Source organism: Dama dama, chromosome 22 (assembly GCF_033118175.1).
Source record: "Dama dama isolate Ldn47 chromosome 22, ASM3311817v1, whole genome shotgun sequence".
Classification (NCBI taxonomy): Eukaryota; Metazoa; Chordata; class Mammalia; order Artiodactyla; family Cervidae; genus Dama; species Dama dama.
This window is the reverse complement of record NC_083702.1, coordinates 36,319,345-36,330,865: the sequence shown is the minus strand read 5'-3', so window position 1 is coordinate 36,330,865 and position 11,521 is coordinate 36,319,345. Positions and strand designations below refer to the sequence as shown.

At 41.1% G+C, this 11,521-nt stretch overlaps 1 protein-coding gene across 1 annotated transcript in view; it reads left to right on the top strand.

The window, feature by feature from the left end:
- The first annotated feature begins 1,129 nt into the window (after positions 1 to 1,129).
- TM7SF3 (transmembrane 7 superfamily member 3) overlaps positions 1,130 to 11,521 on the top strand; it is a 40,866-nt gene continuing 30,474 nt past the window's right edge. Inside the window, exon 1 of the mRNA XM_061125169.1 lies at positions 1,130 to 1,410. Within this exon, the coding sequence (XP_060981152.1) occupies positions 1,320 to 1,410 (91 nt within the window). The 5' untranslated portion in view covers positions 1,130 to 1,319. The remainder of the gene's footprint in view (positions 1,411 to 11,521) is intronic.

Below are 11,521 nucleotides of genomic sequence, written 5' to 3'. Positions count from 1 at the left end.
AATGCTACCCTTATAATCGCTCTTGGTATTTCATCTACTGAGAATTACTGGAATGAGGACAGTAATAAAAACCATAGGAATAAACAGTAGTACTGCAGCTATGAACATTTAGACCAGGCAGAGGAAGGACAGGAAAAGACTTGTGCCTGTTAATATTATGGTGATTGCTATAGGTTTTTAGTTTAGTAGTGGATTAACCAAATATGTAATTTTCAACACGATTGTTCATTGGAATATATAACTGAAAAAGTAAAAATGAAGTCGCTCAGGAGTGGGTTGCCATTTCCTTCTCCAGGGGACCCTCCTGACCCCGGAATCATACCCGGGTTTCCCGCTTTCTAGGCAGATGCTTTCCCGTCCGAGCCACCAGGGAAATCCTCAAAAAAATAAAAGAGCAGAAAAAATAAAGCAGGGCACTCTTCCCCAAATAACTTTGAATCTATAAACCTAATTCCACCATCGTCTCGCGAGCCATCTAATCACATGGACCACTGTTCTTTAAACAGCCCTCGGGTATAAAATTTGAGAGAGGAAGTTCAGATGAAGGTCTTGAGTCTTCGAGGATGTTTCGCTTGGAGAAAATGAAACATTTTTAAACGTGGCGCTCATCACTATCGCAGTAAGTACTACAGACACAGCATCGCCCCCACATTTTCAAACTAACCTCTCCCTGAGCGGCTAAGGCAATTGCGACAGGGAGAAACGATCGTCTCTAGCGTTTTGAGCACCAGATTCCTCTTTATTTTCCCTTTTGCAAAGGACCGTTAAACGCGGTACCAGGAGACGTTAGGCCGCAAAAGAAAGGGTTATTTTTTTCATCGAACCGTGGCTTTCGTAAGTGCAAAGATACCAAAGTTGAGAGACACAGGTTACACCACAGAACTTCCTGGGGTCCCCGCTGACCCCGGGGTGGGGGTCTGAGAAGCTCGGCCAGCCAAACCGAGGCTCGCGCCCCCCGGACACGCCCCTCGATCCCGCGCGGCCCTCGGCCCCGCCCCGGCCCGCCCTCGGCCCCGGCCGCCCCGCCCAGGCCCCGCCCAGGCCCCGCCCAGGCCCCGCCCAGGCCCCGCCCAGGCCCCGCCCAGGCCCCGCCCAGGCCCCCGCCCCCGAGGCCCCGCCGCGTGACGTGAAGGTCTGGAGGAGGCGCGAGGCCGCGCAGCGGGGCTAGTTACCGGAACTGGAACGGTCTGCTGGGCCCCGGGCGCGCGGGCTCTGCGGGGCTGGCAGGTGTGCAGGGAGTGCATCTGGGGAGTGATGGCGCCAGGCGCTGGCGACCCGGGGTAGCGCTGGCGAGACTGCGGGGCCCGGCCCGGGCAGCGATGGAGCTCCTTCGGCTGCTGCTCATCGCGGTGCTGGCTTCGGTAACCCGGGCGGCCGGGGGAGCTGAGATCGTCGGAAACTCCAGCGAGGGTAAGGTCGGGGGCGCCTGACTTCTGCAACCCAAACTTGGTCTTGCGTTTATTGCAGGGTCAAAATCCGCCCTGGGGTCAGTCCAGTCAGCCGGGGAGGCGGTGCGTTCAGAACTGGCAGGAATGCATCGAGGTTCTTTCCTGCAGGAGGCAAGTCCTATTGGCTAAGAAGGCCCTTCTGTCAACCTCTTAATCTATACTGGGGAAATGGGAAGAGATAGGAAACCCGCTTGTTCAGACACATTATTCTCTCCCTTAGGGCGTAGCCATGTTTGCAGGTTTAATTTAACACCGTAAAACACCCGCTTGCTCCCAAGTGGCTGATCTGAACCTCTGGACTGCGACACTTGATAAAGCCAAGCTGCAGCGGTTCTTGTATTCCCCAAATCTAGATGCTTTTCAAATTCGTTATCCTCGGCGGAGTTTCAGAGGAAAAGTGAACCCAGAATGGGACTTCAGCTCAAAGGTCACGTGCTTGGTGAATGGATCTTAGCACTGGTTGGTGTTTTGTTAATGTAAACTGTAAAAACCACTAATTGTACCAAGCTGATAATCATGTGCTTTTCCGTGTCGTGAGGTCAAGCGTCTTTTGGTTATGTATTGAGCTTAAGAGACTAGTTGTGGTTCTGAAATATAACATTTTCTGAATAATGTGATTGTGCTTCTAAATGCTTATCTGTGAAACGCTCTGTGCAAACTGAATCCTAGAATTTTTGCCTAGGACTGAAGACCAAAGCTGAAAAGGGCAGTTATACTTTTGCAGAAAAAAAAAAAAAAAAAAGCCTTGTTTCTAACAGGGCACTCACATTCACTGAGTGCAGTCTGTGCCAGGTGCTTTTCATGACAGTGCTGTTTACTCCTCACAACCCTATGAGATAATTACTGTCTCTCACTGGTGGAGGATGAAGCTGAGACCCAGGATGATGCTCACTACAGGAGTAAACAGTTCAGTGGGGCACAGGTAGCCTATGAACCCGTGTGTCTTGTAAATTTCACGGTCCTCCCCTTCTACAAAGCTGCCCTCCAGTGAGAATGCTTTATTTAGTATGGTGTTTTACCCTTAATTCTTCTCTGAATTCTTATTCCTTGAAATAGAATCTCTTCTCCCTTCCTCATCAGGCCAGCTCCATTCTTCCAAGGAGAAGAGTCTGAGAGACTAGAGTGTGCAGATGATCAGACTCGTGAAGTAATTTGAGAAATTAATGTTTTTCAGATGCTGTTTCTCACCTCCTTTCTGTGATTACAGCACTAGCATTTCCTCAGCCACGTTATTCTTCTGCCCTTGCATCAGTATTGTTGTTCTGGGTAGGAGAAGGGCAGCATGTGGGAAACGGACGGCTGAGCGGTAATGAAACCTGATGTCCTCCACATCTGTCAGGTAGAGATCAGAGTGGGAATTAACAGAGACACTTCAGCACTTGCATGATCCTCCTGGAAAATGGCTGGATTTCTATTGGAGGATTCTGATAACTTACCAACTTGAAATTGAGCAAGTGCCGTAAATTAGGAGGATTTACCCATCTTATAGCAGAATAACCTAACTTGACACCTTGTGTAGTGGTTTAGAAGCTAAGGGGAGCTTTAAAGGTGGCAGATTGAGTTTCTAGAATGTCTGAGGATGGTGACAAGCGGGGCACAGGAGATGAATCATACATCTAAACAGTTTTCCGTTCTCTTGGAGTCCCGGTTCCATGATACCCTTAACACCTTTAATTCAGTATTATTTCAGGTTCATATCCAGTAACTCACATGGAACTTACCCAGTAATTGGAGTTTAGCATCGTGTCCTTCGAACCTTCTTAAGTGCCTTAAGGAAGGTAGCAGGCCACTTTTGTAGTTAGTTGCAAGTGTTCTCTTTCTCGCAAAAGTGTGTATATGTTTGTGTTTCTTTTCATCTTTTAGGGCCAATGAAAATTCATAAGAAGGTATCAGTGAGAAATTGGGAGGGCAGTTGAATGCCAGCCAGCTCAAGTGGCTGAACTATTTTTAATACTCCATCTGAAGAGAATTATAAGTGTTGACAGATCTCTCCTACAATTTGTTGTGTTAAAGCAGAAACGTAAAGAGATATGTTTTAGTAAAATAGTAAAAAGGAAGAGTTGGAAAATGTTAAGGTTGCACATTTAGGCTCTGATTGAGAAAGAAAAGGAAAATATTGGGATTAGGCAGTTCCTTTTAGAATGGTACTATTGGAAAGAAGGCATCCCCAGGTGGCTCAGTGGTAAAGAATCCACCTGCAATGCAGGAGACGTGGGTTTAATCCCTGGGTTGGGAAGATCCGCTGGAAGAGGAAATGGCAAGCCACTCAAGTATTTTTGTCTGGGAAATCCCATGGACAGAGGAGCCTGGTGGGCTGCAGCCCATAGTGTCGAAAGTCAGACATGATTGAGCCACTGAGCATACACACACACACATACACACACACTTTTTTTTTTTCACACACACATATTGAAAGAAAAAATGACTCTGGGTAGGAATGGAGGAAGAGTATGAAAATAGAAAAGGATCCCACTGTGGGTTAGATGGCAAAAAATATTTTTGGCAGAAAAGGCAGAGGTACTGCTTTTTAGAGAAGAGCTACAACCTGAGTGCTCTGTCTCCTGGTAGCCATTGTAATATCCTTTGATGTGCTGTCTTTCCCACCCACCCCAAGTCATAAGACCTGAATATCCCTCATAAAATGTTTCTGATGCATCCTTTTCCAGATGACTTTGAGGTGCAGTTAAGTTCCTGTTAAACCTCTTCAGGAGGTGTTTTATATGCTTGTCTTCTTTTGTGTATGTGTCTTCTTTCGCCATATATGTTTTTATGAGTAGTGATTGAATGCAGTTTCTGCCAGGCGGGATTGTTAAAGTTGTCTTGACTTTCAGTGTTTTCCCCTGCCACTCTATGGAAGTCACTTTCTCAGTGCTGTTTATAATGGATGTACTGGGCATTTATCCATGTTAGACCTCTTCTTTTCACTAGTATATTTGTAACAGAACCATACTGACTGCCTCTATATTTTTTTTCTTGGTAACTACATGAATCTCTGAAACATTGGAAAGCTAATGGAAATTAATAATGATGTTTTGTTGTGCAGTGTTGGATAGTTTACAAATCTTTTTCCCATTTGATACTTTTAGCAGCCATTTGATGTATGCAGTACAGTTGCACGCACTTTACCATGAGGGAACTGACGTCCAGAGAAAATAATTACTTGCCCGAGGTCACAAAATTCAGCCATCATTTACCAAACACTTATCATGTGCCAGTCAGTTTCCTGGGACTGTATGAAGTCCTGGAATATCAAATATGACAAAGCCCTGCAAGTCAGGACTCAAACCATAATTGGTTTGTTTAACATGCAACCTTCTATAAAAATTGTGAAATGGCTCTTGGGTTGCCTGTGTAATGCTGCCAAAGAATTTTCACAGAGAAGTTAGATAAAGGTAACTAAGGATAGGAAAAAATATAATTACCCTTCCCTAATTCATCAAGCATTGTGTTAGGAGTTCTCACACCTGGCAGAACATTAGAATCACCTGGAGTGCCTCGAAAAAAGGCATGTTGATAAAGAGACAACTAGAAATTGAAATATAAAATAAAAAGCAAATTTATAATACCATCAAGAAACAATAAATATTTAGAGATGATTATAATGGACTATGGAACAGTCTCCACAGAGAAAACGATACAATGTTCTTGAGATAAATTAAGAAACGTAATAGAGGGATATCTCAAAATCACAGAAGTCTGTGTTATAAAGATATCATTTCTTCCCAAATTAATACTTTCAGTGCCATCCCAATCAGATTTCTACAGGTTTTTGTTTTGTTTTGTGAAAATTGACAAGTTGCTTTCTAACACTTATGTGGAAATGCAAAAGGGCCCAAAATAGTCAATACAGTCTTGAAGAGGAAGAACAAATTTGGGGCAGAAATTAAGACTGTGATATTGATGTTAGGATAGGCATATAGACCAATGGTACAAAGTTAAGAGTTCAGAAACCCTCACCTTGTCACTTGACCTATGTCAGAGGTGGAATTTCTGAGCAGCCGGAAAAGTACTTTCAACAAAGTTGCTAGGTCAGCAGGATATTCCTATGGGAAATGAACCTTGACTCTAGCCTCACATCCTATGTAAAAATCAGTTTCAGACTGATTTTAGACTTCAATGTGAAAGGCAGAACAAAGTTCTAGAGGTTAACATGGTGAGTGTATCTTTATGATCTTGAATTACGTTGGCAGGTAGTTCTTTAAAATAATAAAGGAAAAACTTGAGAAACTGAACTACATTAAAATGAAAACTTCTGTTCATCTCAAGGTAACAGGAAAGTGAGAAGACAAGCTATGAGAGTGGAGAAGGTATTTGTAACATATCTAAGAGAATACTCATATCAGTGATGCCTACAGAGTTCCTAAAATTCAGTAAGGATAGATAATCCAGTTTTTCACATGGGCAAAAGGCATGAATAGACCCTTTCATTGGAGAAGGAGATGGCAACCTACTCCAGTATTCTTGTCTGGGAAATCCCATGGACAGAGGAGCCTGGTGGGCTACAATCGATGAGGTCACAAAGAGTCAGACACAACTGAGAGACCAAACAAGACCCTTTCACGGAGAGGATGTTTAAATAGCCAATAAGTAAAACAGAATATTCTTACCAAGTGTTGGTGAGCACCTTGGATTACTGAAATGCTCTCTCACAGGTTGATAGGGGTCAAAATTGGCAAAATGATGTTGGATAACTCGGAGGGTACCTACTAAAATTGAACATAACTAAACCCTGTAACCTGATAATTCTACTCATAGGTTCTCCCAGTAGAAATGTGTACATGTACACCAAAAGATACATACAAGGATGCCTAAATGGAGTTACTTATAGTTACTCCAAACTAGAAATAATCTAAATGTTCATTAACAGAATAGATAAATACATTGTGGTACATTTATTTCGTGAAGTATACAACAATGGAAGTGAGTGAATAGTGGTTATTACAGCAACTGGGATGAATCTCACAAATAAAATGTTGATTTTTAAAAAGCTAGACATAAAAGAATTCATGCCGTATGAGTGTGTTTAATTAAATTTCCAAAAGAGCCCATCTGTGATTTTAGAAGTGAGGATCACAGTTACCTCTGGGAAGGAGGGAAGAGAGTGACTGGAAGGAGAGGCTAGAATGCTGTTTCTTGACCTGGATGTGTAAACTTTGTACCCTTCTTTGTATGCATTTATTATAATAAATATTTGCTTTGTAACTGATACTTGGGCCCTGACCCCAAGGATTTAGATTTAACTGATCTGGAGAGGGACCCAGGCAACAATATCTTTAAAAAAGCACCTTCAGATAATTGTAATGTACAGCTTAAAATTCCTTTCTAATAAGGACACCTCATGAGTACTATAGAAAATATGAAAAACAGGAAATGAGCAAAGAAAATATTATTTAAAGTATACCCCAGAGATACCTGCTTTTAATACCCCTACTTATTTGTCAAGTGACTGGTTTGTTAAATATTCAACCAGTTTGTTAAATGCAGTGTCTCTCCCCTTTGTTCTCTGGCTTCTGCTTGGTTCTTGCCAGAGGCATTTGACTGGGGAAAGAGAATTGGTGAGGCATCATCTTGCTTTTGGAAGCTTTTGGAAATCTGGAAAGTAATAGATGAAGTTGTAATTGTTTCTGAAATGCTACGTGTTTTTCTTGAAGAAGTCAGAAGCAAGGGCTGTCACTTACTGTTTTGGTCCTGATCATTATATTTTCTCACAGAAGCTGTTTGTTTTCATTTCTCATTTTCTTAAGGTATTTTAACCATTTAGGATCAAAGGTGATCTGCTACACTGTCACAGCAAAAACCTTCTCAAGTAGGTTTATTGCTGATATACATACATATATGTATATATACATAAAATATATATAGTTATTTTATTTCTTGTGCTTCCCAGGTGGCTCAGCAGTAAAATATCTATTTGCAGTGCAAGAGATGCAGAAAACCTGGGTTTGATCCCTGGGTTCAATCCCTGGGTTGGCACGATTCCCTGGAGCGGGAAGTGGCAACCCACTCTAGTATTCTTGGCTGGAAAAGCCCGTGAACAGAGGAGCTTGGTGGGTCCATGCTGTTACAAAAGAATCAGACACGACTTAGTGACTATACAACAGCAACAATTTCATTTATTTATTATTCATGCTGGAATGGTAACAACATATATATTTATTAAAAAGGGATTGGTTGGGGACTTCCTTGGCATTCCAGTGGTTAAGACTTTGCCTTCCAATGCAGCAGTACAGGTTTGATCCTTGGTCGGGCAGCTAAGATCTCACATACCTCGTGACCATGAAGACCAAAACATAAAACAGAAGCAGTATTGTTACAAATTCAATAAAGACTTTAAAAATGTTTCACATCAAAAAATAATAAAAGATTGGTTGAATAATCATAGTGACATAGAATGTAATATTGTATAACCTTTAAACTGGTCAACTAGAATTGTCTCTTGATGTGGAAAGATACCTAAGATCTAGAAGATGGGCTATACCAAGACGTATTTGTGTTTTTCTTTTTCCCATTTACGTGGAGATGCTCATGCTGATATCTCCTAAATCCTGAAAGATTATACCAATCTGTTAATAGTAGTTTTTTTCTGCACAGTGTACTTACTGGAGGAATTAACTTTCTCTACATTTCTTGCATTTTTGTTGTTGTTGTTAAGTAGCTCAGTCGTATCTGACTCTTTGAGACTCCATGGACTGCCGCACACCGGGCTTCCCTGTCCATCACCAACTCCCAGAGCTTGCTCAAACTCATGCCCATTGAGTCGGTGATGCCATCCAATTGTCTCATCCTCTGCTGTCCCTTTCTCCTTTTGCCTTCAGTCTTTCTCAGCATCAGGGTCTTTTCTAGTGAGTCAGTTCTTCGCATCAGGTGTCCAAAGTATTGGAGCTTCAGCTTCAGCATCAGTCCTTCCAATGAATATTCAGGGTGGATTTCCTTTAGGATTGACTGGTTTGATGTCCTTGCATTCCAAAGGACTTTCAAGAGTCTTCTTCAGCACCACAGTTTGAAGGCTTCAATTCCTTGGTGCTCAGCCATTTTTATTATCCAACTCTGACATCCATACATTACTACTGAAAAAAATCATAGTTTTGACTATACACATCTTTGTTGGCAAAGTAATGTCTGTGCTTTTTAATATGCTGTCTAGGTTTGTCATAACTTTTCTTCCAAAGAGCAAGCATCTTTTAATTTCATGGCTGCAGTCACCATCTGCAGTGATTTTGAAACCCAAGAAAATAAGGTCTCATACTGTTTCCATTGTTTCCCCATCTATTTGCTATGAAGTGATGGCATGATCTTAGTTTTAAATATGATCAAAAAAAAAATATGATCAGCCTTTTTAAATATGGTTATATATGATCTGAAAAAATATTACCATTTTGAGGGAAAAACATAACAAGTGACAGAAGTGTTGAGAGTGTCACCATTTTATCTAGGTAGGATGTGTCCCTATTTTATAAGTTTCAGATGAAGAGTTAAGGTAGAACTTGTGTTTTGAGTGCCATCAGAGAAGGAGATTTTCTCCAAATTGTGCATTTTCTTTCTGGTAAGAACACCTCATGATCACTGTGGAAATTTAAATAAACAATGAAATGTGTAAAGAAAAGGAAAATTGGGGGAATTCTCTGGTGGTCTAGTGGTTAGAACTCTGCACTTTCAATGGGGAGGGCCCATGTGCAGTCCCTGTTGTGGAACTAAGATCACATAGTCAAAAAAAAAAGCAAAGAAAAATCACTTAGCATACATTCCCAGAAATACCTACTTTTATTACCTCTGGTTATTTTGTTAAGTTACCAGTTGTTTAGTAATATATTTTTATTTCTATGGTTGTGTCTTTCCCTACTGTCTTTTAAATCACTGAAAGTTTTTGGTTCTCCAAGTATTTCTGAGTTGTGATAGATTAAGGAAAGGTTAAGAAAACCAAGATTTCACTAGTTGATAGCATCAGTCTCTTTTAGGGCTTGTAAAGGTTATAAATGGTTTTTCCAGTAGTCATGTATGCATGTGAGAGTTGGACTATAAAGAAAGATGAACGCTGAAGAATTGATGCTTTTGAACTGTGATGTTAGAGAAGACTCTTGAGAGTCCCTTGGACTGCAAGAAGATCAAACCAGTCAATCCTGAAGGAAATCAGTCCTGAATATTCATTGGAAGGACAGATGCTGAAGCTGAAACTCCAGTCCTTTGGCCACTTGATGTGAAGAACTGACTCATTGGAAAAGACCCTGATGCTGGGAAAGATTGAAGGCGGGAGAGAAGGGGACAACAGAGGATGGGATAGTTGGATGGCATCACCAACTCGGACATGAGTTTCAGCAAGCTCTGGGAGTTGGTGATAGACAGGGAAGCCTGGCGTGCTGCAGTCCATGGGGTCACAAAGAGTTGGACACGACTGAGCTACTGAACTGACTGAAAGGTTCTACAGAGTATTTTGATTCAAGGCCCGTGTAATGGGAGACAGACATAAAGATTATCAAAAGAGTTTCCAAGACAAGCTTAGGGGCAAACTTAAGTGTTAAGTGATAATAACCTTTATGAATTTGCTTACATCAGTTTTGGTCACAATACTCAAGAGGCAGAGTGACTAGTTCAGCAGAAGTACTTAAAGAAATATTTGTCAAATAGAGAAAACGGGGTGGGGAGGCTCTGAAAACACAAAACCTGAAAGTATAACTCGAAAAATGCAGGCCAGTAAATGAACTGAGTGCTGTGAACCATTCAAGGATGGAAATCTAATTAATTCCTAGGAAAACAAACTGATCTTGCTCTTAGTTTTGCAGACTAGAATTTATGGGTAGTTTTAAGACTTGGAAGATGGCAGATAAATACCAAAATTAAAGTGCAAAACATGAAAGGTTTTTAGGGCCATTTACTGAAATCCACTTAATTTTATACATAATTTTGGTTTCCTAGTAAAGGAATCTGGAGAAGGAAATGACAACCCATTCCAGTGTTCTTGCCTGAGAAATCCCATGGACAGTGGGCTGCTATCCATGGGGTTGCAAAGAATTGACACTTAGAGGCTAAGCACAATAGAGTATTCATGGTGAATGGAAGGCCTGGGATATGTTAAAGTGCTTTCCTTACTCCCTTTAAAAAACACAACAGGAAACTTGCCACTTTTCCCAGACTTCCGTTGATTCTATTAGTCACTTAATATTTTTACCTCTAATTGGGCTGGCGTTTTGTTCCACATAAAAGATGAAATGTCTTTTCTTGTTACATAAATAAGAAATACATCACCTTCATTAAAAGTTTCTCTGGATTTTTAGAAATTAAATTATAACCACTAATAACCTCTTTTGTCATCAATTAAAAAATTAAGTTACAAAGGTACTATAGAGAGTAACTTTTATTCTGGGCTTCCCAAGTGGTTCAGTGTCTGCCAAGCAGGAGATGTGGGTTCGATTTCCAGGTCAGGAAGATCCTCTGAGGAGGGAAATGGCAACCCACTCCCGTAGTTTTGCCTGGGAAATCCCATGGACAGAGGAATCTGGTGGGCTACAGTCCAGGGGTTTGCAAAGAGTTGGACTCAAATTAGGGACTGAACAACAGGGACAACAAAAACCTTTATTCTCATCCACTATTTATATGTTCTGTTTGGCTTTCTTGGTTAGCCTTTCTTAATAGTCTTTCTTTTTTTTAATCATCCAGATGGAGTACTTGTGTTAACAACAAAAACAGCAGAAAGTATTGAAAAAGTTAGTTTTCTTTGGAAATGGTACATAAGAATGAGTTAGGAAGTTATTTAGTGTCTGGAGTGTTTCTTTCAGCTCCAACTGACTCAAATTTCTTTCTAAAAAAAAAAATGATTGTTCCACTCTAAGACTCTGGTGAATATAATCTTTACCTCATTGACTCCTTTTCATCTATATTAAATTGAAATCTTTTTGTTTATTTTTAAACTCCGACATCCAAGCCTGCTTATGTAATGCTTGCGAACTCTGCTGTTTATGCAAAGATACACCGACTCTAGGGCAGAGGGTGAGATGGAACCCAGAACCGCACAGAAGTCAAAGCAGCCTATTTAGTGGATTCCTTGAGAACTGGAAAAGGAAAGAAGTGGTGAGCAGCTA